Source organism: Panthera uncia, chromosome F1 (genome assembly GCF_023721935.1).
Source record: "Panthera uncia isolate 11264 chromosome F1, Puncia_PCG_1.0, whole genome shotgun sequence".
In the NCBI taxonomy this organism is placed as follows: domain Eukaryota; kingdom Metazoa; phylum Chordata; class Mammalia; order Carnivora; family Felidae; genus Panthera; species Panthera uncia.
The window spans coordinates 64,322,570-64,347,506 of NC_064813.1; the positions used below are offsets into that span (position 1 = coordinate 64,322,570).

The window sequence follows — 24,937 nt, forward strand, 5'->3', positions numbered from 1 at the left end:
ATATATATATATGAATAAGCTCTATTTAAACACAAACACATGGGAAACAAGGCTGTGTATTCATCAGTGGGCAAGTGTTGCGGGCAGAGGCTCCCATGATCCCAACCCCCTATTAACTCCAGGAGCAACGGCTCACTGTGGCTGATTCCGTGTCCTCAGGGACTGGGACACAGCAGCCACGAATGTGAGGATGCTCTGTATGCCCTCTCCCTGCCGGACCCCCGTTCATTCCCGAGCACAACACTCTTCCTGGCTTTTCTGGACCCACTCGTTTCCCTCCAGGGACGCACTCACACTGCTACCTCTCAGGCACCACATTTATGCACCTGTGAATCCCCTGCTGGTTTTGCTAAAATGCAAATTGTGATGCAGTGAACCTCAGCTGAGGCCAAGCCCCTATACTGCCAACAAGCCCCCAGGTGACGTCTCTGCTGCTGTCCTGGGGGCCTCAAACAACCAGGACCTGCATCTGCCCTCCTCCTTTCATCCACAACAGGTCCACTCCAACAGGTGTCTGTGTTTAAATAATAGAAATATCCACAGACAAAACTGTATTCTCCTCAGAGGCTCAGAGATGTTACCAAGGAACCATGACAGTATCAAGTGTCCAGGCAAAGTGAAAAGACTTTTAACAAGAAGAACATCAAACGTCTCAACTACTACAAACACGACAGGAGGCAAAAGAAGAAAAACCTATGAAACTGGCATCAATTCAACACAGACTTTTATTGAGGACATATTCCATGCAGGCGAGACTCCTTGCCAAGGATACAAATATTAGAAAGACATGGACTTTACTCTCAAGAGGCCTAAGAATTAGGATGGAAAAGGGACCCAACTGGGGACAATAAGGGATGGGTAGTGAGTCATACGTTTGCCAAAGAGAAACTATGGACGTTGGAAATTCTCAGCAGGCAGAGACTGCTTCCCCTTGAAAATCAGGGAGGGCTCCCTGGAGGAAGTGACATCTGATGCCTGTGACCCAGGGAGGTCCTCACGCTTCATTTTACTTGGAGAAAATGTAGAATTTAACTCCAAGAATCAGGTGAGAACAACAAAGCCCACTAAATTATTCTTGGCCGATATTGACAACTGATCATCGAGCAGAAAGGAAAGACAAAAGTTGCACACAGAGACTTGCAAATCCATCACCACTGAGCTGGGTTTAGGTAAGTGCTGGAACTGGGGCTGCTGGGATCTCTCTCCGGAGGGAGGCCAGTGCACTGAGGTCTCCAGTGTGATTTCCTGGGAGGAACAGATTGGAAATGCTCTGCAGCAGGTGGAGGTGAGGACTCCAGGGGAAAGGGCATGGTGAGGAGGAGGGCTGAGGACAGACAGGAAGGTGGGGACACAGTTGGGAAAGAGCAGAAACACGGTTCCAGACTTACCAGCGCTTCCAGAGCCAGAACGCAAGACCTGCCAGAAGCACCAGGGGCACGATCACCACCAGGAAGACCAAGCCCACGGGGCGGTGCTGCTCTGTGGGTTTGGTGCACAGAGGGTGTCAATTCCCATCCACCCCGGGTTGACCTGCACCTACCTGGTCCTTTTTGCTCCCGTCACCCTCTGCCTCACCGACCACCCTTCCTCTTTCTCCTCTCTCATCCCATCCCTGCTCACAGATGGACCCTTCAACCAACCCTCTGCTTCCTGCTGTATCTACAGGACCCTCACACCCAGCTCTCCATTTCTTAGGTCACTAAATTTTAGTCCTTTATGATCTGGAGTCCCTAGAATCCCAACTTTGTATCTATCTCTCCTGCACTGCTGGAGGACCACCCTTTCCCTGCTGGGCACCAGCCCTTTCTCACCCCAGTAGAGGACAATATCCTGGCCTCCTAGACTGCTGTGTCTCACTCGGCAAGAGAGGCCGGCTGCCTCCCTGGCTTCCACATCCAAGGACGTCTGAAGATACCATGTCCCGTCAGCATGGGGCAAGACCTCGCCTCGTCGGGTGCCCTGGTGCTCCTGCTCACCCCGCATCCACGTCACCCACACTGGCTTTGGGTAGAAGCCAGAGACGTGGCACACGAGGAGCAGATGGCCAGGCCCCGGACTGGGGCCAGTGGACAGCCAGGCCTCGGGCCTCACTGCGGAGACAGGACAGGAATTCTCAGACTGAGAGGGAAGATCCTCACATCGCTTTAGATACACACATCTTTCCACCTCTAGAAACCTGTCAGCATCATCCCCTCTCCCTCCTGGCCCCCTCTTACCCTGAAGCTGAGAAATGGTGCGAATTTATGAATGCACAGAGAGAATGCTTGGAGGTTGGGAGCAGAACTGACCTTGTCGCTTGAGATATGCCTTTCCTGCATCAAGAAGACCCAAGAGGAACTGAGGACAGGTGTCACTGAAAAGTGTGTGTATAATTTCATCGATCACATAGAACCGATTGAATAGTGTGCAGACTTCTTCGGTCCTTCTGCCTCCCTTTGGAGATGGCCACCACGACGTGTTCTGGAAGCTCACGAGATCTGATCCTTGATATGCAATCTCCACGAATCCTACTGAGGCTTCCCCAAGGTGCAGCTCACAGCCTCCTTCCAGCTGGACCTGAAACGGATCTGGAAAGAGAGGGTGTGAGATACAGGAATAGAGAAGGGAAAGTGTTGACATGAGGTGAGTGGAAGCCACGGGTGGAGGAAGGAGAAGTTGAGGGTATTGGAAGGAATCAAGCAAAGTGTGCTTTGAGTGAAGGCTCAGAGAGAGGGGAAGTGGTGGTCACTGGAAGCAGAGGAGGAGGAGGTGAATGCGGAAGAAACCAATGTTGGAGGAGTGACTGGAAGGGTGTGGGCAGAGGACAGGGAAGGCCTCCACAGGGGAGCTTGGATAAAATCATCCAGGGTGAGAAGAGAGAAGTGGATACAGGGAACACATAGACAGAGCTCGCTGAGGGGACTGAACAGGGAGAAAAGCACATTTCAAGGATCAGTCACAGAGTGAGGGAGAGGAGGACGTCTGGCTGCAGGCCAGGGAATGGGGTGGTCACTGCAGACATTACTGGAGGCCTCAGAGCACAGCCTGAGGTCAACGAGGGGAGGGGAAGGAGCAGAAGACATAAGGCTTTTCGAGAATCAGGGTCTGGCTTCTGCCCCGTGAACAGACGGGTGTGATTCAGTTTTACGATGGGGAGTCGAGAGGTTCAGCAGCCAGTGGAGGGTCTACCCAGGAGGAAGAAGGAACTCAAGGTTACACACACACCGACCACCTCCATCCCACCTGCCCTGAGGGACCTGAACTCACATTCAAGCTGCCATTGACTGACATGGTCCTGAAATACCTGAAGAAATCTAATGGAGTATGAATAGAATAACTTTTCCAGTTCCATGAACTTCTCATTGCTGAAGTTGCCCCTGGACCAAGGCCGCAGGAAAACGAAAGCTCCGGTCTTGCTGTCCCAGCCATGAGTCTGCAGCTGTCCCAGCCAAGCTGAACCCTGATTTTGTGTCCGGGCACGGTTGTAAAAAGATGAGGTCGGGATGATTCGAAAAGTGATTGGCTCCTGGAAGTCTGTGCCAGAAGAACAGATAGACTGAGAAAGAGGAAGGCAGAGGGAAGGAGAGAGAATCAGCAAAAGGGGCCAGGGAGGGACACCGAAATCTGGAGGACAGGGAGCCGTAGTTCCCTCTGGAGACACGTGCTGCCCCAGAGCCCCGAGCTTGGCACCCACCATTCAGAAGAGCACAAGGCCCTGGGGTCAGGGAGGCTCAGGGAGGAACCAGGTGGACATGCCTCACTCCCCAGGAATGTGCTGGGGAACCCACACCATGTGTGCACGTGCGCACAGACACCAATGCACACACGTACACACACGTTCAGAGTTACACGTGATATGCACACACATAGACACAGATGCAAACACAGACATACAGACACCCACCCACACACGTGCACACACGGCAGAAACACACAGAGATACACAAGCACCTATACACACATACTCATACACATATACACACATGCACACATGTACACAACAACATATGTGCACACATGACACACATCGCACAAATGTAGACAAACACTCTTGCACCGACCAGGCAGGGCCACATCCTCACCATCGTCACTGTCACCACCTGGGACGAGAACCGTGAGCAACACCAGTTGCAACAACAGCATCTTATGTGCAGATGTTCTTTCTTTCTCTCCGAAAGTGGGTCTTTGGCGTCTGTTCTCACAAACCTCCCCACACTCAGCCCCTCTCTTCTGACTTCCTTCTTGACACACCCGCCTTCCCTGAGTCTCCGTGACAATGCAAATGGGCTCCGCCCTCAACCCTGGACACCTACTCAGACTCTCACTTCCCCTCCGGGTCTGACCCTCCTCTCGGCTTCCAGCTTCTCCCTGTCACCAGCCTCCATCCTGCTCCCTGAGGCCCTGATTCAGGCCCTGTTCAGGCTGGGGAACAAGTCTTGTGTGGCATGGAAAAGGGACCCTACCTCTCGTGCCTTTTCTCCTCATCCAGACAGTAACCCATGAAGACACATGGCTCCCCAGGACCCAGCCCTGGACCCTGCTGTCACCTTCTCGTGACCTTGGGACACCCCACAAGGGCTTCCGTCCATGTCTCACCCCCACCCCAACCCATTCCCATCTATGCTTCTCACTGTCTGCATTAAAATTCAAAATCCACCAGATAAATTTGAAGGTCACCTTCTTTTAATTGAGGAAAGGGGTCTAATCATGCAGATGACTTCCTCTCTTGGGGGATGGAGAGGGTCCATGTGAGAGAGGTCCTCACTTGTGATGAACAGAGAATTCCTCACTGACTGGGGAAGACTTACATTTCTGGGGGAGGTTGCATTGCACTTAGGTTAGGTGAAACAAGGTTTGGGGAGTTGGCCTACCCAAGGCACCATTTTGAGCCCATGGGTTTCTTTTAACACTTACTCTATTCGCTTTTCCAAATTTCGCCATGATTGCCTGTGTAACAGTATCAACAACCACCAGTTCACCATTATTTTAGGGGAGAATCAGTTGCCATCAGAGAGACCACAGGATATTGAAACATCTGAAGAATACCTCCTCAGTCGGACTTGCATTAATATATATTCACTCACCAAACAGTCGCTTAACAGCTTCCTGGATCCAAGCACCTCACTACGCGCATGACAATACAGTGTTCACAATGCAACCACTATTCAAGGAGCTTTTAGTCTACTTGGGAAGAAAATCACGTCAACCAAGAACTAACCATTTTGGTGTGCTGAGTTTTCTTTTAATGTGCAGACTCTAGACTCTAACAAACCTGCCTGAAACAATATTTACTAAAGTGGTGACCTTTACAGGTGTTTGCCCTCTCAGAATCTTGACTCAGTTGTTGGCTCAGGTGTTTCTAATCCCCTGGAACCGGATCCCAAATCCAACAGGGCCTGGCAAGTGGTAGGCGCTCGATGATTAACTCTGAGTGATTGGATAATTCAGTTCAGGCATCAAATTATTCTTAAAGGTTATGGATTTCTTTGACATAAAAATGTTTTTAGTATCCAAAAGTATTAGTTGTAATCCTACTTGATGAAATCTGAATCTACACAGTTATCTTTTGGATTCAAGCATATGCTAATAACCATGAAGTTCACACCGATTTGTACAGCAAATCTACAACAAGAAATCATGGGAATTTATAGTGTGTGCACTTAATAGAGTGTTCTGGAATCGTGTATCCAGATTCCCTTCCTACTATTCCTGCTAGAATGTTCCATGCTTGTCTTATCATGAGTTGGCCGTGCTGGACATGCTGACCTTCTACTTCCATGGTGTTCCTAAGTGTTTAAAAGCCCTTAAGTATTTGTGCTTTATGTCATCTGGATAATGTGTTTGGGCTATTTGTCTGGTTATTTCTTGGATCACCAGTAAACTGAAATAAACTCAGGCTGTTGAGAGAAAGATAATATTTTTGGCAAGTTCAGACTGAAACATAGAAAATTGGAAAGAGCTCACTCCCACACATAAGATTTTGAAAAGCTGGATCGTCCAAATCACTTCTCTGGAATCCATCAAAGTTGAAGGGTGAGAGCATGTTGTCAACCCAAAATCTAGGGAAACACAGACTCCTCCAAGGAAATCAGGGATTCAGATGCCAGAGGCTTTATAAACCAGAATGAATAATTCAGCTACAATTGTTAACAAATGACTGAAGGCTCATTGAGGACTGGGAGGCCCTGAGAGTCACAGACTTAGCAAATTTGATATATCTCTAGGCTTTTGCCCATTGGCCTCCCAGGGTCCTGACAAACTGAAGTCCAGGATACAGACTAGAGAACTGGTTTCTGGTGGTACAAGCCTGACGTCTGACAGCAGCTCCCTCCTAAGAAGGGCAGGAAGACCACCATCCCCCATAGAGGAAGGAGCCTTCACTGGGTGTGGGAAGGGCAGGGAGCCCCACTACCTCAGGGCACAGTGAGCCACTCTGCAGCTGGGGGGAGGGGCAGAGGGGGAAGGGACAGGAACACACCTTGTCCCAGACTAAGAAGTTCCATCTGCTGAGGCAAAGGGGGGAACTCTCAGAAGGCCCAGTCCCCAAACTGAAACACAAGACACCTCGCTGAGGATGGGACTGGACCAGAGCAGAGGTAGCGTCCCCCTCTCTGTCCCAAGCAGACCAGCCAGCAGGGAACCAAGGGCAGCTCCTGCTGGTGGGGGTTCAAGACGATGAAGATACATGCCCATGAGCCACATCCTGTTAGAAAAAGAAAATTGCAGACCCAAAAGGATGTCATCAGCTGAGTTCCCACCCTGGGACTTCATACCCAATTGAACAAACTACAACCACCCAGAAATGTAGACTTATCCAGTCATCACCAGTAAATTTTTCTTTCCATCAGAGCAATGAGTCTGTCACCTGGTTTCTCTCCAGCCCCCAAAGACAGATGAAGTCATATGCATGATAAGAGCCCTTACTCTTCCCCCAAGAAAGAGGCCTGATTCCTGGAACAATCCTTCACTTTTGCTGCTATCTCCCCGGCCCCACCCTCCTTCTATAAAAACCTTCCATTTATACAACTTCTCTAAGTGCCTACCTGAGGGTCACATGGGGTGATGTGTGATTCATGGATCATTTAATAAAGCAATTATTGCTGAAATCTATGAGGTTAAATTTTCTTATTTACCAATTCTAAAGTTTGCTCTGGATGATTAAATGTACATATCAAAAAAAAAAAAAGCCTGGAGGACAAGATTATTCGTTATGTCTTAAACACCTGTACACACAGCTGCCTCTCATACATTTTAGAACCAGTCTTAGAGAACATGTTTACCATACAAATAGGAAAAGCTGACTAAGTCATGAATGAATGAATGAATGAATAACAGAATGTACGTATGAATGAATGAATGAATGAATGAATGAATACATGTGTTGGGAAGAAATCCATGGAAAATTTCTCGCATTTTGAGTATTTAATGCCATTGCCACGACAGCTCCTGGTTCATGAAGGCTGGTGCAGCTTACCCTTCCATCTCTAGGAAATCCCTGGAGAAAATTTTTACCAGTCACGTACCCAGCAGCTGAACCAGCACTCGATTCCTGATCAGCGGTTTGTTAGAAACCCACGAAAACACCCAGGATAGGGATTGATCCAGATGTCAGTGTCAATAAGACAGGGTAAGAGTGTGACAGGTGAGGACATGTGAAGAAAAAGGCAAGCAGGTAAGAAAAAGAATAGAGGAATATTTTCAAGAACTGAAGGCAAGGAAGAGAAGAGTGAGGAAGAACACCGCAAGGAAGAGAGATATTATCCCAGCATCCCCAGGGGCCACGTCCACGTCCATCAGAGGGAGCACCCAATCACAAAGGACAGAAATCTACCTTTTTGGGCTGAAACCATACAGGAAATGAATGGGCTGATGGAACTGGGGATCCCAGGGTTATTGGGGCTCCAGTCCATTCTGTGGCTTTGTGCGTCTGCCTTCACTTTTCTGATGCTTTGGTTTTGTTGTTGTTACTGTTTTCTGCTTCACGGGAATATGATGACAAATGAAAATTGTACCTTTGTACAGAGTGCAGTTTTCTAGCCCCTGAGGAAGGATGGCTGGGAGGCCCCACGGGCCACATGGGCCTTCGCCAGCTCTGGCAGGTGCAGCAGAGCCTGTGATGTGACATGAACAAAGGTCCTCCTGATGAAAGTCTTCCAACAGCTTCTCCAGGAGGATGGCCTGAAGAACGTCGGGAGCCTAGGGCACACGGCATGCAGGGAGCTGCAGGTGACGCTCAGGTCCTGAGCTGCCGAGCCTCAAGTGGCATGCAGCATTTTGAAGGAAAACGAAGAATTGGTCAAGAAAACCTGAATCCAAGCCAACCATGAAAATTAACATTTTATGTAGCTTTCATCCCACATTTGAATACTTTTAATTGCTGGGCAATAAACTCTGTTTTCTCCAAAAAAAACATAAAACGAAGTACACACTTGATGTACAGGGTGACGTGATGCCCACAACAACACTACCCCACCACCTCACATCTGGGTCCTCTCCTTTCTCTTTCTTTTCTCTTCTTTTCATTCTTGTGGTGAGAACACGTTGGATCCAACCTCTTGGAAAACTTCACATGTACAATTTCTCTGCCTTCTTGAATGCAGGTGTCATCCTCAGGCTTTCTGTTCTGCTGCTGAAAAATGGATTGTAGTTGTTTACGCTTCATACCCCGACCTTATCATCCGGGACAAGAAAGATCATCTCATTCTCTGCCATTGACCACAGGAACCAGAATGCCTGCGACCTGAGCCACCTGGAACAGGTGCGTGGCCCTGAACCATCACTCTGGGCAAGGACAAGTGGCAGCTGTCTGATGATTGTCATGAACTGGAGGTTACCCGTCCATCCTTTGTCCTGTCACATTGTCAAAGATGCTTTCTCCTGAGGAAGTCAGGCTGATTAGAACCCAGGGCTACACACGAGGGTGGAGTCGACCAACCAAAAACCACAAGGTGGCCATGAGAGCATGACAGGTGGACTGGACCCAACAGAAGCAGGCAAAGAGTCCAATGTAGGGGAGAAGTTTGGTGAAGTGCCATGATTTGCTCTCCCCCTCCCAATGTTTTTCACCTTTTCCATCCCTTCTATCTCAACGTTGTTTTCCAGAAATGTCCACGTGTGCAAACATCTGAACTACTACAAACCTGTCAGGAGGCAAAAGAAAAAGACAAACCTATGAAACACAGATATTTATTGAGGACATATTCCATGCAGTGGGGCTCCTTGCCAAGGATACAAATATTAAAAAGACATGGACCTCATCTCTGAAGTCCTAAGAATTAGAAGGGAAGGGACCCTAACTGTTGGCAACAAGGGCTGGGGGTCAGGAATAGATCTGCCAAGTGCAGGAAAATGAGGTACTAATTCTCACCAAGCAAAGACTGCTTCCAGTTATGAATAAGGGACGGCTCACTGGAGGAAGTGATGTCTGATGCCTGTGACGCATGGACGTTGCTGGGACTTCATTATACTCTGAGATAATTTTGAGATTTAAGTCCCAGAGTCAGGTCAGAACAAGAAATCCCCTTAAATTACACTTAACTCATCTTGACAACTGATCACTGAGCAGAAAGGAAAGACTACAGTCACATAGAGACTTGCCGGTCCATCACCACTGAGCTGGGTTTAGGGACGTCCTGGTCCTGGGCTGCCGGGATCTCACTCCAAAGGGAGGCCAGTACGCTGAGGTGTCTTGTGTGATTTCCTGGGAGGAACAGATTGGAAATCATTCTGCAGCAGGCGGAGGTGAGGAACGCAGGGGGGACAGCACTGGGACGAGGAGGGCTGAGGACAGACAGGAAAGTGGGGAGACTCTTCGGAAAGTGCAGAAAGGTGGCTCCAGAGACTTACCGGCGCTTCCAGAGCCAGAGCGCAAGACCTGCCAGAAGCACCAGGGGCACGACCCCCGCCAGGAAGACCAAGCCCACGGGGCGGTGCTGCTCTGTGGGTTTGGTGCACAGAGAGTGTCATTTCCCATCCACCCTGGGTTGACCTGCACCTTCCTGGTCCCTTTTGCTCCCGTCACCCTCTGCCTCACCAACCACCCTTCCTCCTTCTCATTTCCCATCCCTGCTCAGATATGGACCGTTCACCCAATCTCTGCTTCCTCCCACATCTACAGGACCCTCACACACAGCTCACCACTTCCTGGGTTACTAAATATATGTACTTTTTAGTCTGGAATCCTAGAATCCCAAGTTTCTCTTCAGGCTCTCCGGCTCTGAGGACCTGCCACTGTCTTTCCCAGAGGGGACCCCGCCCTTTCTCACCCCAGTAGAAGACCATATCCTGGCCTTCTAGACTGCTGTGTCTCACTCGGCAAGACAGGTCAGCTGCCTCTCTGGCTTCCACATCCAAGGACGTCTGAAGATACCATGTCCCGTCAGCATGGGGCAAGACCTCGCCTCGTCGGGTGCCCTGGTGCTCCTGCTCACCCCGCATCCACGTCACCCACACTGGCTTTGGGTAGAAGCCAGAGACGTGGCACACGAGGAGCAGACGGCCAGGCCCCGGACTGGGGCCAGTGGACAGCCAGGCCTCTGGCCTCACTGCAGAGACAGGACAGGTATTCTCAGACTGAGAAGGTAGATCTTCACATCGCTTTAGATACACACGTCTTTCCACCTCTAGAAACCTGTCAGCATCACCCCTCTCCCTCTTGGCCCCTTTTCACTCTGAATTTGAGGAAATGTTGCAAATTTATGAGTGCAAAATAGAGAATGCTTGGAGGGAGGGAGCAGGACTGACCTTGCCGCTGAAGATCTGCCTTCCCTGCCTCAAGAAGACCCAAGAGGAAACGGGGGCAGATGTCAATAATATGTGCTCGTATTCTTAAGTTGACCACATGGTACTGATTGAATAGTTTGGAGACCTGCTGAGCCCTCCTTCCTCCTTTTGGAGATGGCCACCATGATGTGTTCTGGAAGCTCATGAGATCTGATCCTTCATATGCAATCTTCATGAAGCCTACTGATGATTCCCCAACATGCAGTCCACAGCCTTTTGCCACCTGTACCTGAAAGGGATCTGGGAAGACAGGCTGTGTGTTATAGGAAAGGGGGAGAGAAAGAAATGAAATGAGGTGAATATAAGTGAAAGGCAAAGAAAGCAGAGGGAGATATTGAGTGTATTGGAAAGAATGGAGCAAAGTTTGGTTTAGGTGGAGGCTCAGAAAATGGGTGATCACTGGAGGCAGAGGAAGAGGTGAATGACTGAGGAAGGCACAAATGTGGGAGAAGATACTGGAAGGGTGTGGCAGAGAACAGGGAAGGTCTCCAATGGAGAGCTGGGATAAAATCATCTAGGGTGAGGGGAGAGCAGTGGGTACAGGAAACGCATAGATTCACTGAGCGATCTGGATTGGGTGAAAAGCACATTTCAAGGATCAGTCACAGAGTGAGGGAGAGGTGGGTACCTGGCTAGAGGCCAGGAAATGGGGTGGTCATGGGAGATACCAATAAAGACATGACAGCACAGCCTGTGATCAATGAGAGGATGGGAAGTAGCAGAAGACATGAAGGTTTTCAAGAATCGGGGTCTAGGTTCTGCCCCCTAAACACATGTGGAATTCAGTTTTACGATGGGGAGAGACGTGAAGTTCAGAAGCCAGGGGACGCTCCTTCCTAGAGGAAGAAGGAACTCAAGGAGATGCACACGCCTGCCACCTCCATCCCATCTGCCCCGATGGATCCAAACTCACATTCAAGTTGCCATTGATGAACATGGTTCTGAAATATCAAAGGAAAAATAATGGAGAATGTCTGTAATGTCCTTTCCTCTTCCCTCAGCTCCTTCTCGCTGAAGTTGCCCTTGGACCAAGGCCGCTTGTACATGAAAATGCCTTTCTTGCTGTCCCAGCCATGAGTCTGCAGCCCATCCAGCCAAGCAGAACCCAGATTTTGTGTCCAGGAATGGTTGTAAAAGGATGCTGTCATGATGCTTCGAAAAGTGATTGGCTCTTGGAAGTCTGTACGAGAAGAAGAGATAGACTGAGGAAGAGGAGGGCATTGGGAAGGAGAGAGAATGCAGAAAAAGGTCTCAGGGAGGGGCATCAAAATCTGGAGGAAAGGGAGCCGTAGTTCCCTCTGGAGACATGTGCTGCCCCAGAGCCCAGAGCTTCATACCCATGGTCCAGAAGAGTACAAGGCCCTGGGGTCAAGGATGCTCAGGAAGGAACTAGGCTGACATCCCACACTCCCCAGGTATGTGCTGGGGAACCCACACCCTGCATGCCCATATGCACAGACACAAATGCACGTATGTACACACACAAATACTCAGAATTACGCACACACGCATACAAAAACACAGATGTACAGACACACACATGTGCACACATGCAAACAGAGAGACGCACACAGGCACTATCCACACATAATCACATATATTTACACATACAGAACACAAGCACATGCACACCAATGCACACATGTGTGTGCGCACACATACAAGCACACACACAGACACGTGCACACACACGTGCCCCCACAGGGCAGGCCCAGAGTCCTCACCATCGTCAGTGTCACCATCTGGGACAAGAACCGTGAGCAACACCAGTTGCAACAACAGCATCTTATGTGCAGATGTTCTTTCTTTCTCTTGGAAAGTGGGTCTTTGGCGTCTGTTCTCACAAACCTCCCCACACGCAGCCCCTCTCTTCTGACTTCCTTCTCAACACACACGCCTTCCCTGAGTCTCCACGACAATGCAAATGGGCTCCGCCCTCAACCCTGGACACCTACTCAGACTCTCACTTCTCCTCCAGGTCTGACTCTCCTCTCCGGCTTCCAGCTTCTCCCCGTCACCTGCCTCCGTCCTGCTCCCTGAGGCCCTAGTTCAGGTGCTGCAGAACAAGTCTTGTGTGGCATGGAAAAGGGACCCTACCTCTCGTGCCTTTTCTCCTCATCAAGGCAGTAACCCATGAACATGGCTCCCCAGCATCCAGCCCTGGACCCTGCCTTCACCCTGCGTCTCCAGTCCTTGGGACACTGCCCAAGAACTTCCTTCGTGTCTCACCCCCAGTCCAGCTGATCAGTGTTAGTGGTCTTCTGTTTGGTTGTTGTTGTTGTTGTTTTAATTTCAGTATAGTTAACATACAGTGTTGTATTCGTTTTACGTGTACAATAGAGTGATTCATCACCTGTACACCTTACTCAGTGCTCATCAATATAAGGGTAATCCTAGTCTCCTTCACCTACTTCACCCACCTGCCACCCACATCCTCCTTGGTAACCAGCGGTGTGTTCTCTATAGTTCAGGGTCCAGTTCCTTTTGTTCTTATCTCTTTTTTTGTTGTTTGTTTCTCTTGTTTCTTAAATTCCACGTATAAGTGGAATCGTATGCTATTTGTCTTTCTCTGACTGACTTCTTTCACTTACCATCATATTCTCTAGATCCATCCCTGCGGTTGCGAATGGAAAGGTTTCGCTCCTTGTTACAGCTAGTGATATTCCACTGCATGTGTATACCACATCATATTTGTCCATTCATCTACCCATGGACACTTGGGCTGCTTCCATATCTTGGCTATTGTACGTAATGCTGCAATAAACATAAGGGTGCGTGTATCTTTTCAAATTGCTTTTTTTGTATTATTGGGGTATGTATACAGTAGTAGAATTAATGGATCATATGGTAATTCTGCTTTTAGTTTTTTGAGGAACCTCAATACTGTTTCCCTTAGTGGCTGTACCAATTTGCATTCCCACTAACAGGGTGCAAGACTTCCTTTTTCTCCACATCTTCCCCAACACTTGTTTCTTCTGTGTTTGAATTTAGCCACTCTGAATCAGGAGACTATAGATGCTGGAGAGGATGTGGAGAAACGGGAACCCTCTTGCACTGTTGGTGGGAATGCAAATTGGTGCAGCCGCTCTGGAAACCAGTGTGGAGGTTCCTCAGAAAATTAAAAATAGACCTACCTTATGACCCAGCAATAGCACTGCTAGGAATTTACCCAAGGGATACAGGAGTACTGATGCACAGGGGCACTTGTACCCCAATGTTTATAGCAGCACTCTCAACAATAGCCAAATTATGGAAAGAGCCTAAATGTCCATCAACTGATGAATGGATAAAGAAATTGTGGTTTATATACACAATGAAGTACTACATGGCAAGGAGAAAGAATGAAATATGGCCCTTTGTAGCAACGTGGATGGAACTGGAGAGTGTGATGCTAAGTGAAATAAGCCATACAGAGAAAGACAGATACCATATGTTTTCACTCTTATGTGGATCCTGAGAAACTTAACAGAAACCCATGGGGGAGGGGAAGGAGAAAAAAAGAGGTTAGAGTGGAAGCATAAGAGACTCTTAAAAACTGAGAACAAACTGAGGGTTGATGGGGGGTGGGAGGGAGGGGAGGGTGCGTGATGGGTATTGAGGAGGGCACCTTTTGGGATGAGCACTGGGCGTTGTATGGAAACCAATATGACAATAAACTTCATATATTGAAAAAATAAAAATTTAAATAAATAAATAAATAAATAAATAAATAAATAAATTTAACCACTCTGATTGGTGTGAGGTGATTTCTTGTTGTGGTTTTGCTTTGCATTTCCCTGATGATTAGTGATGTTGAGCATCTTTTCAGGGGTCTGTTGGCCATCTGGATGTCCTCTTGGGAGAAATGTCTATTCATGTCTTCTGCCCATTTTTTAATTGGATGATTTGTCTTTTTGGTGTTTTGTTGTACAAGTTCTTTACATATTTTGGATACTCATCCTTTATCAGATATGTCATTTGTTAATATCTTCTCCCATTCCATAGGCTGCCTTTTAGTTTTGTTAATTGTTTCCTTCACTGTGCAGAAGCTTTTTATCTTGATGCAGTCTCAACAGCTTATCTTTTCCTCTTGTTTCCCTTGCCTCAGGAGACATATCTAGAAAAACGTTGCTGTGGCTGATGTCAGAGACATTACTGGGCATGCTCTTTTCTACGATGTATATGATTTCAGGTCTCACATTTAGGTCCTTAAGCTACTTTAAGTTCATTTTCATGTATGGTGTAAGAAAGTGGTCTAGTTTCTATCTTTTACATGTAGCTGTCCAGTTTTCCCAACACCATTTGTTGAAGAGACTTTCTTTTTCCTATTGCAAATTCTTGCCTCCTTTGTCAAAGATGAATTGACCATAAGATCATTGATTTATTTCTGGGCTCTCTACTCTCTTCCATTCATCTATGTGTCTACTTTTGTGCCAATACCATACTGTTTTGATTACCATAGCTTTGTTGTGTAACTTGAAATATGGAATTGTGATACCTCCAGCTTTGTTTTTCTTTTTCCAGATTTCTTTGGCCATTTGGAGTCTTTTGTGGTTGCATACAAATTTTACATTGTTGGCTTTAGTTCTGTGAAAAATTCTATTGGGATTTAGAGCGGTATTGCACTAAATTTATAGATTGCTTTGAGTAGTATAGACATGTTCACATATTTGTTTTTCCAGTCCATGTGCATGGAATGCCTTTCCATTTCTTTGTGTCTCATTCAAATGTTTTCATCAGTGTGTTATAGTTTTCAGAGCACAGGTCTTTTGCCTCTTTGGTCAAGTGTATGCCTAGATATGTTATTATTTTTGGTGCAACTATAAATGGATGGTTTTCTTAATTTCTCTTTCTGCTGCCTCATTATTAGTGTATATAAATGCAAGGGATTTTTCTAAATTGAATTTGTATACTGTGACCATACTGAATTCATTTATTTTCTCTGGTAGTTTTGGAGGGATCTTCAGGATTTTTATATATAGTATTGGGTCATCTGCAAATACTGAATGTTTTTCTTCTTCTTGGTAAATCTGGATGTACTTTTTCTTGTCTGATTTCTGTGGCTGAGACTTCCAGTACTGTGTTGAATAAAAATGGTGATAGAGGATATCCTTGCCTTCTTCCTGAAATGAAGGGAAATGGTCTCAATTTTCCACTATTAAGTATGATATTTGCTGTGGGTTTTTTATATATGACCTTTATTATGTTGAGTTGTGTTATATCTAACTCTATTTTGTTGAGGGACTTTATCATCAATGGATGTTGTACTGTGTCAAACAAATTTTCTGCACCTATTGAAATGGTCATACAGTTTTTATCCTTTCTCTTGTTATGTCATATATAATACTGATTGATTTGTAAATATTGGATGATACTGAATCTTAGGAATAAATTCCACATGATCATTACAAATGAAATTTTTAATGTATTGTTGGATTCAATCTGTTAATATGATGTTGTGGATTTTTGTATCTTTATTCATCTGAAGTATTGGACTGCAGTTCTCTCTTTTATAGTGTTTTTACCTGCTTTTGGTATCAGGATAATTCTGGCTTCATAAAATAATTTTGAAGCTCTGCTTTCCATCCAATATTGTGGAATAGTTTGAGAAGAATAGGTATTATTTCTTCTTTAAATATCTGGTAGAATTCTCCTGTGAAGGTTTCTGGTCCTAGACTTTTGTTTGTTAGGAATTTTTTCCTTACTGATTCAATTTCATTGCTGATAAATGGTCTGCTCCAAGTTTCTATTTCATCTGACTTCATTTATGGGAGATTATGTGTTGTTAGGAATCTATCCATTTCTTGTAGGCTGTCCAATTTGATGGTGTATAATTTTTCATAATAGTCTCTTAAAACCCTTTTTGTTTCTGTTGTGTCAGTTGTTATTTTTCCTCTTTAATTTCTGATTTTGTTTGAGTTCACTCTATTACTCGCTCCTTTTTTATGTACCTGGCAAAATGTTTGTCAATTGTGTTGTTCTATTGAAAGAACCACCTCTTAGTTTCATTGATCTGTTCTTTTGTGTCCTTTTAAAAATTTTTCTATATAATTTAAATTGTTCTAATCTTTATTCTTTCCTTTCTTCTGCTGCTTAAGGGTTTTATTTCTTCTTCTTTTTCGAGTTCCTTTAGTTGTAAGGTTAGGTTGTTTCTAGAGATTTTTCTTGCTACTTTAGGTAGGCCTGTATTGCTATAAACCTTTCTCTTAAAACAGCCTTTGCTATATCCCAGAAATTTTGGACTATTGTGTTTTCATTTTCATTTGTCTCCATGAAATTTTATTTCCTCTTTGATTTCTTGGGCTGATCCATTAATTGCTTAGTGCCATGTTATTTAAACTTCATGTATTTTATGCTTTTTCCAGATTTTTTTTTCTTGTGGTTAATTTCTAATTTCATAGTGTTGCTGTCAGAACAAAATGCTTGGTATGATTTTCATCTTCTTGAATTTATTGAGACTTGTTTCATTGTGTAATATATGGTCTGTTCTGGAGGATGTTTCATGTGCACTTGAAGAGAATATGTATTCTGCTGTTTTAGGATGGAATGTTCTGAATATATCATTTAGATCTATCAGATTTGATGTATCATTCAAAGCCATTGTTCCTAGTTCATTTTCTCTTTGTGTTTGCTATTAACTGCTTTATGTATTTGGGTGCTTTCATGTAGGGTGCAGAAATATTTACAACTGCTGTATTTCTTGTTCCATTATCCGATTTATTAGTACATAGTGTTCATCTTTGTCTCTTGGTACAGTTTTTCCTTTAAACACTATTTGGCTTCCATTTCACATTCATTTCCTGGATAAATGTTTCTCCATCCCTTCCTTTTCAATCTACATGTGTATTTAGGTCTGAAATAAGTCTTTTTTAGTCAGTATAAAGATATGACTTGTTTTTTCATCTATCTCATCACACTGTGTCTTTTGATTACAGCATTTAATCTACTTACATTCAATGTATTTATTGTTAGGCATATGCTTACTCCCATTTTGTTACTTGTTTCATTGTTGTTTAGGTATTTTCTGGTCCTTTCTCCTCTTGGTCTCTTTTTTTGTGATTAGTTGTGTTCTTTAGTAATATACTTGGATTGTTTTCTCTTTATTTTTTGAGTATCTAGTATTAATTTTTTATTTGTAGTTATCATTTAGGTTATATATATCATCTTCTGTATATAGCAGTCAATATTAACTTATTGGTCACTTAACTTTGAAATCATTCTTTATTCTCTCTCCCCACATTTTAGGGATATGGTGTCATATTTTACTTCCTTTATTTTGTGAGTCCTTTGACTCATTTTTATGTATATCCTTATTTTTACTATTTTTGTGCTTCCTTTCCTTTTGATCTTTCCTTTCCTTACTACTCACAGTTCCTTTCAGTATTTCTTGTATTGTGGGTTAGTGGTCATGAATTCCCATAACTTTTGTTTGTCTGGGAAACTCATTAATTGTTCAATTCAATTGCTGGGTACAGCATTCTTGTTTAGAGGCCTTTTTCTTTCTGCACTTTGAAGATATCATGGCACTCCCTTCTGGTCTGCAAAGTTTCTGATGAAAAATCAGCTGATAGCTTTATGGATTTCCTTTGTATGCAACTGTCTTCTTTTCTCTTGCTGGTTTTAAAATTCTCCCTTATCATGATTCTTTGTCATTTTCATTACTATGTCTTTTGGTGTGGACATAGTAATTTTGTAAGGTTCTCTCTGTGCTGTCTGATTCTTGATTTCTGTTTCCTTCAACAGATTTGGGAATTCTCCAGCTATTCGTTCCTCAAATAAATGTTTTGACCCTTTGCTCTCTTTTCTCCTTCTGTGATCCTGATAATGCAAATGTTACTATGCTTGCCTGTGCCTCTGAGTTCCATAAATCTATTTTCATTCTGTATTATTTTTTCTCTTCCCTGCTCAGCTTGATTGCTTTCCATTTACCTTATCCTCCAGGTTGCTGATCCATTCTTCTGCTTCGTATGGTCTACTCTTCATTCCATCCATGTATTTTTAATTTCATCTCTTGAGTTTTCCCTCTCTGATTCTTTCTTTTTTTTATCTTCTCTCCCTTTATTGAGGGTCTCACTGATGCCCTCCATTATTTACTCAAATCAGATGGTTTCCTTATGGTTTCCTTACTTTAAATTCCCTATCAGGTGGGAGTTAAGTTGGCAGAGTACTAGGGGAAACTTTGCCTCATTGCTCAAACATAGGTAGATGAATATCAAAACATTTTGAGTACACAAGAAATGATCTGGGTACTGAGAGAGCAAAACTGAACAACAACAGCTCAAAAACAGCCACAATGTGGCAGGTAGGAGCTTTGGGGGGGGGGGGAAGAACTGTGGACACTGCAAAGGGGAGGGAGCCCTGATCACAGAAAGAGCAAAGAGGAGAGGGAGAGAGAGACAGAGAGAGACAGAGAGAGAGAGAGAGTTGGAGGGAGAGAAAGGGTGGATGCACACAAAGGGTATTTTACATTAAGAAATTTTCACCAAAACCACTGTGTGGAAAAAGAAGACAGACTGACTACCACATTATTTATAAGCAATGAAACACAAAGACTGAAGTTTTGGAGGTCAGAACAATCGCCAGTGTCCTGTTTGGTGGGCTTAAATGTGCTCTGGTGGGGAATAAAGGTAGAGACCCAGAAGCTGAAAGCATGGTCTGAGGATCCCCTGGGTCACAAGGGGAGAAACTGTTCCCCTGCTTGGAGTTCATTTGGGAGAGGTGGCATGGTCTGTAGGGGACAAAAGACCTGGAAGATGCCAATGTGCTGTTCTATTCACTGGCATAGAAATAGAGATGGCAGCTTAGGGTAGCAAACCTTGGTGCCAGGTTTTGGCTGAGCATTACCATATACTCCAAAACCTTGCATCGTCAAGCAACTGATATCTGGGATGAACTGTCAAGCAGCAAAAAAGCAGCAAAACACTCTCCCAGAGGGTTAGAATGAATCTGAACCATGTGGATCTTTAAAATTTGGAGTTTTGAAACAGCTCTTCATCTGAGATAAAACCCAGGAGTACTGAGCCACCTGGCAGGCAGACAGCTTGGATGCAGGCAGAGTGAAGGCAGGGATCTGGAAGAAGCTGGGGACCCAAGATGGGTGATTATTTGCTCTTCTGTGTGGGCTTGCCGGGGAGCAGCAGGCTTGAGCTTCCCTTTCTGGGGACGAGAGAGCAGGGTAATGCCATTCCCACCCTCCCCCAGCATGATTGACCTCAGTGAGCAAAATAGCACCATCAAGTGGAGGTTGGAGCCTCTTACACCAAGCCCCCTCCACTGCACCCTGCAGGTACATCTCCACTAGGGCAAGTCCTCCAGAGAATCAGCAAAACCGGTCCAATCCCAGAAGACCAGCACAAACTTGTCTCACATACCAGATCTACTGATCATAGAATGCTGCAAAGAACCAACTGGAGGAGGAGCCAAGATGGCAGAACAGCATGGAAGTTTTTTTGCATCTCACATCCATGAAATACAGCCAGATCAACACTAAACCATCCTGCACACCTAGAAAACTGATTTGAGGATCAACGCAACAATCTGCACCCTGCACCACAGAACTCACGGCGCGGAGAGGTGAACTGGGGAAGAGAGAAGCCATGGAGGGCAGGGAGCTATTTTTGCTTGAGGAGAGAAGACGGAGATAGAGGGAGATTTTGGGAAAAGCGCCCCACCAAAAGCAGCTGGAGGGAAAGTGGAAAAGTGGAAACAGTCGCAGGGACTGAACTAAAAAGTGAGAAAGTAGAAAGGAGAGGGTTTAAATTCCATTAACACTCTGTAAACAGGGAGATCTCAGAGTCTGAAACTCTTCAGCTCAATACCTGGCAGTGCTCTGGTGGGAAGGGCAAATCTCCAGGAGCAGAGTGGGGTCTGGAAGGTTCTTGGGCCACATGGGGAGAAGTGGTTCCACTGCTGAAAGGACATTTGGTAGAGGTTGTGTGGCCACCCAGTCCCAGCAGACCCCAGAGAACAACCACATTCACTGGTGCTGGAACAAGGTCATTAAGGGTGAAGCCTGGTGCCAGATGTGTGTTGTGATTTTCCATAATCTCTGAAATGCTGCTGCTGTACTATCGTGTGAACTTTTTCTGGGGTGGGCTGGTGCCCAGCTGCAGTCTCTGGGCATCAACAGCAGCACCATCCCACAAATGTTCCTGGGCATGGCCGGCACCCAGTCATTGCTTGGTGAGACCCTCCTGTAGACGATCTGAATGGGTCAAAGCTGCAGTCCCTCAGAAGTGAGGGGTGGGGAAACACAGCCACATCTGAGATAAAACTCAGGAGAGAAGTGCCACCTGGTAAACTAATGGCTTGGTCACAGACAGTGTAAAAGCAGGGAGTGGATGGAAACCAGAGACAAAGGACAGGAGCAAGATTGCTAGTAGGGGAGAGCACTGGGTAGCTGGGTGACTCCATTTTCACCCCTTCTGCGCATGCACATACACACCTACAAGCACCACAACAATCCACCCCAGTAAGCTAAGCAGTGACATCTAGTGAAAAACACAGCTGATACACTAAGCCCCACCCAAGTGGGTGCTCTTCAGGAACACCAGAAACCTCTCTGCTTGCTTAGTCTATGGACTATAAAGTGCTTCATAGTTTGACTTCTAGGGGAAACTGATATAATTTCAATCGTATTTCAGTCTGTTCACTGGTCCATTTATTCAATTTTCTTTCTTTTGTATTCTTTTTCATTTCTTTTCTTTTTCTTGAATACAGAAAGAGGAAAATCTATTTTTATTTTCAATTTTTATTAAAAATATTTTTCTTTATTTTTTCTACTATATTTTTTACTTTTTTGTAAAATTTTTATATTCCATCTTACTTCCATCATTTCATGTTATTCTATTTCATTGTATTCATTTTCTCAAATTTTCAAAGGTTTTCCTTTTTTTCCCCTTTTTCTCTAATCTATCAAACTAGTTTCATTAACCAGACCAAAACACACCTAGAATCTAGCATCATTTATTTGATTTGTGTGTGTGTGTTGTTTTTAATTTTTTAATTTTATTTTTTTTTTACCTTATCAATTCCTTTCCTCCCTTCAAAATGATGAAACAAAGGAATTCACTCCAAAAGAAAGAACAGGAAGAAGTGACAGCCAGGGACTTAATCAACACAGATACAAGCAAGATGTCTGAACCTGAATTTAGAATCACGATAATAAGAATACTAGCTTGGGCCAAAAATAAATTAGAATCCCTCACTGTGGAGATAAAAGAAGTAAAAACCAGTCAGAATGAAATAAAAATGCTATAACTGAGCTGCAATCTCAAATGGATGCCACAGATGCAAGGATGGATGAGGCAGAACAGAGAATCAGTGATATAGAGGACAAACTTGTGGAGAATAATGAAGACAAAAAAAAGAGGGAGCCTAAGACAAAGGAGCATTATTTAATAATTAGAGAAATCAGTGACTCATTAAAAGGAGCAATAGAATCATAGGGGTCCCAGAAGATGAAGAGAGGGAAAAGGGGTTAGAAGGGTTATGTGAGCAAATAAGAGTGGAAAACTTTCCTAACCTGGGGAAAGACACAGAGATCAAAATCCAGGAAGCACAGAGGACCCCCATTAGATTCAACAAAAACCAACCATCAACAAAGAACATCATAGTCAAATTCACAAAATACTCAAGCAAGGAAAGAATCATGAAAGCAGCAAGGGAAAAAGGTCCTTAACCTACAAGGTAAGACAGATCAGGTTTGCAGCAGACCTATCTACAGAAACTTGGCAGGCCAGAAAGGAGTGGCAGGATATATTCAATGTGCCAAATTTGAGAGGAGAGGAGAAAAGACAGGGGGAATAAAAGACTCTCCTCTCTGAGAGGAGAAAAGACAGGGGGAATAAAAGACCAAAAGCAACAAAGACTAGAAAGGGACAGAAAACACCACCAGAAACTCGAACTCTACAACAAGAAACATAATGGCAATAAACTCATATCTTTCAGTACTCGCTCTAAACGTCATTGGACTAAATGCTCCAATAAAAAAACACATAGTAACAGAATGGATAAGAAAACATGATCCATCTATATGCTGTTTACAAGAGACCCACTTTAGACCTAAAGACACCTTCAGATTGAAAGTAAGGGGATGGAGAACAATCTATCCTGCTAATTATTGTCAAAAGAAAGCCAGAGTAGCCATACTTATATCAGACAATCTAGACTTCAAAATAAAGACTGTAACAAGAGGTTAAGAAGGGCATTATATCATAATTAAGGGGACTATCCTCCAGGAAGACCTAACAATTGTAAACATTTATGTACCAAATGTGTTAGCCCCCAAATATATAAATCAATTAATTATAAACATAAAGAAACTCATTGATAATAATACCATAAAAGTAGGGGACTTCAAAACCCCACTTAAAGCAATGGACAGATCATCTAAACAGAAAATCAACAAGGAAACAATGGCTTTGAATGACACACTGGACCAGATGGACATAACAGATATATTCAGAACATTTCATCCTAAAGCAACAGAATATGCATTCTTCTCCAGTGCACATGGAACATTCTCTAGAGTAGATCACATACTGGGACACAAATCAGGCCTCAACAAGTACAAAGAGATCAAGATTATACCATGCATATTTTCAGACCACAACACTATGAAACTCAAAATCAACCATAAGAAAACATTTGGAAAGATAGCAAATACTTGGAGACTAAAGAACATTCTACTGAAGAATGAATAGGCTAACCAAGAAGTTAAAGAGGAAATTAAAAAGTACATAGAAGCCAATGAAAATGATAACACCACAGCCCAAAACCTCTAGGACACAGCAAAGGCTGCCATAAGATGGAAGTATATAGCAATCCAGGCCTTCATAAAGAAGGAAGAAAGGTCTCAGATACACAATCTAACCTTACACCTTTAAGAGCTGGAAAAAGAACGGCAAATAAAACCCAAAACCAGCAGAAGACAGGAAATAATAAAGATTAGAGCAGAAATCAACACTATTGAAACCAAAAAACAAACAAAAAAAACCACAAAAAAACAAAAACAAAACAACACAACAAGAACAACAACAAAACAGTAGAACAGATCAATGAAACCAGAAGCTGGTTCTTTGAAAGAATTAACAGAATAGATAAACCACTGACCAGTCTGATCAAAAAGAAAAAGGAAAGGACCCAAATCAATGAAATCAAGAATGAAAGAGGAGAGATCACAACCAACACAGCAGAAACTAAAACAGTAATAAAAGAATATTTTGAACAACTATATGCCAATAAAATGGGCAATCTGGAAGAAATAGACAAATTCCTAGAAATATATAAACTACCAAAACTGAAATAGGAAGAAATAGAAAATTTGAACAGACCCATAACCAGTAAGGAAATAGAATTAGTAATCCAAAATCTGCCAAAAAAACAAGAGTCCAGGGCCGGATGGCTTTCCAGGGGAATTCTACCAAACATTTAAGGAAGAGTTAATACCTATTCTCTTGAAGCTATTCCAAAAAATAGAAATGGAAGGAAAACTTCCAAACTCTTTCTATGAATTCAGCATTACCTTGATTCTGAAACCAGAGACCCCACAAAAAAGGAGAAATATACACCAATTTCCCCGATGAACATGGATACAAAAATCCATGGCAAGATATTAGCCAACGGGATCCAACAATACATTAAAAAAAATTATTCACCACGACCAAGTGGGATTTATACCTGGGATGCAGGGCTGGTTCAATATCCACAAAACAATCAATGTGGTTTATCGCATCAGTAAAAAGAAGAACAAGAACCACATAATCCTCTCAATAGATGCAGAGAAAGCATTGGACAAAATACAGCATCCTTTCTTGATAAAAACTCTTAAGAAAGTAGGGATAGAAGGATCATACCTCGAGATCGTAAAAGCCATATATGAAAGACCCATATATCATCCTCAATGGGGAAAAACTGAGAGCTTTCCCCCTAAGGTCAGGAACAAGACAGGGATGTTTACTCTTGCCACTGTTATTCAACATACTATTGGAAGTCTTAGCCTCAGCAATCAGACAACACAAGGAAATAAAAGGCATCAAAATCGGCCAGGAGGAAGTCAAACTTTCACTCTTCACAGATGACATAATACTATACTCTATATGGAAAACCCAAAAGATTCCACCAAAAAACTGCTAGAACTGATCCATGAATTTAGCAAAGTGGCAATATATCAAATCAATGCACAGAAATCGGTTGC

At 44.1% G+C, this 24,937-nt stretch overlaps 2 protein-coding genes across 3 annotated transcripts in view; both read right to left on the bottom strand.

The window, feature by feature from the left end:
* Positions 1 to 707: 707 nt before the first annotated feature.
* Positions 708 to 24,937, bottom strand: part of LOC125925637 (T-cell surface glycoprotein CD1a-like) — a 170,546-nt gene continuing 146,316 nt past the window's right edge. Inside the window, exons 1-7 of one of the 2 annotated variants that reach the window (XM_049634737.1) lie at positions 12,610 to 12,727; positions 4,062 to 4,185; positions 3,247 to 3,513; positions 2,289 to 2,567; positions 1,812 to 2,090; positions 1,389 to 1,479; positions 708 to 1,245 (exon numbers count right to left, since the gene is read on the bottom strand). In XM_049634737.1, the coding sequence (XP_049490694.1) occupies positions 1,149 to 1,245; positions 1,389 to 1,479; positions 1,812 to 2,090; positions 2,289 to 2,567; positions 3,247 to 3,513; positions 4,062 to 4,122 (1,074 nt within the window). In that variant the 5' untranslated portion in view covers positions 4,123 to 4,185; positions 12,610 to 12,727 and the 3' untranslated portion in view covers positions 708 to 1,148. Of the gene's footprint in view, positions 1,246 to 1,388; positions 1,480 to 1,811; positions 2,091 to 2,288; positions 2,568 to 3,246; positions 3,514 to 4,061; positions 4,186 to 12,609; positions 12,728 to 24,937 lie in introns of those variants that run through there. The other variant, XM_049634738.1, reaches the window with a different exon arrangement.
* On the bottom strand, positions 9,561 to 12,093 carry LOC125925836 (T-cell surface glycoprotein CD1a-like). The gene is made up of 4 exons (XM_049635079.1): positions 11,675 to 12,093; positions 10,117 to 10,523; positions 9,826 to 9,853; positions 9,561 to 9,679 (listed from the first exon to the last, which is right to left on the bottom strand). The coding sequence occupies exons 1-4, from the start codon at positions 12,024 to 12,026 to the stop codon at positions 9,561 to 9,563; spliced, it is 906 nt and encodes a 301-aa protein (XP_049491036.1). The 5' UTR covers positions 12,027 to 12,093.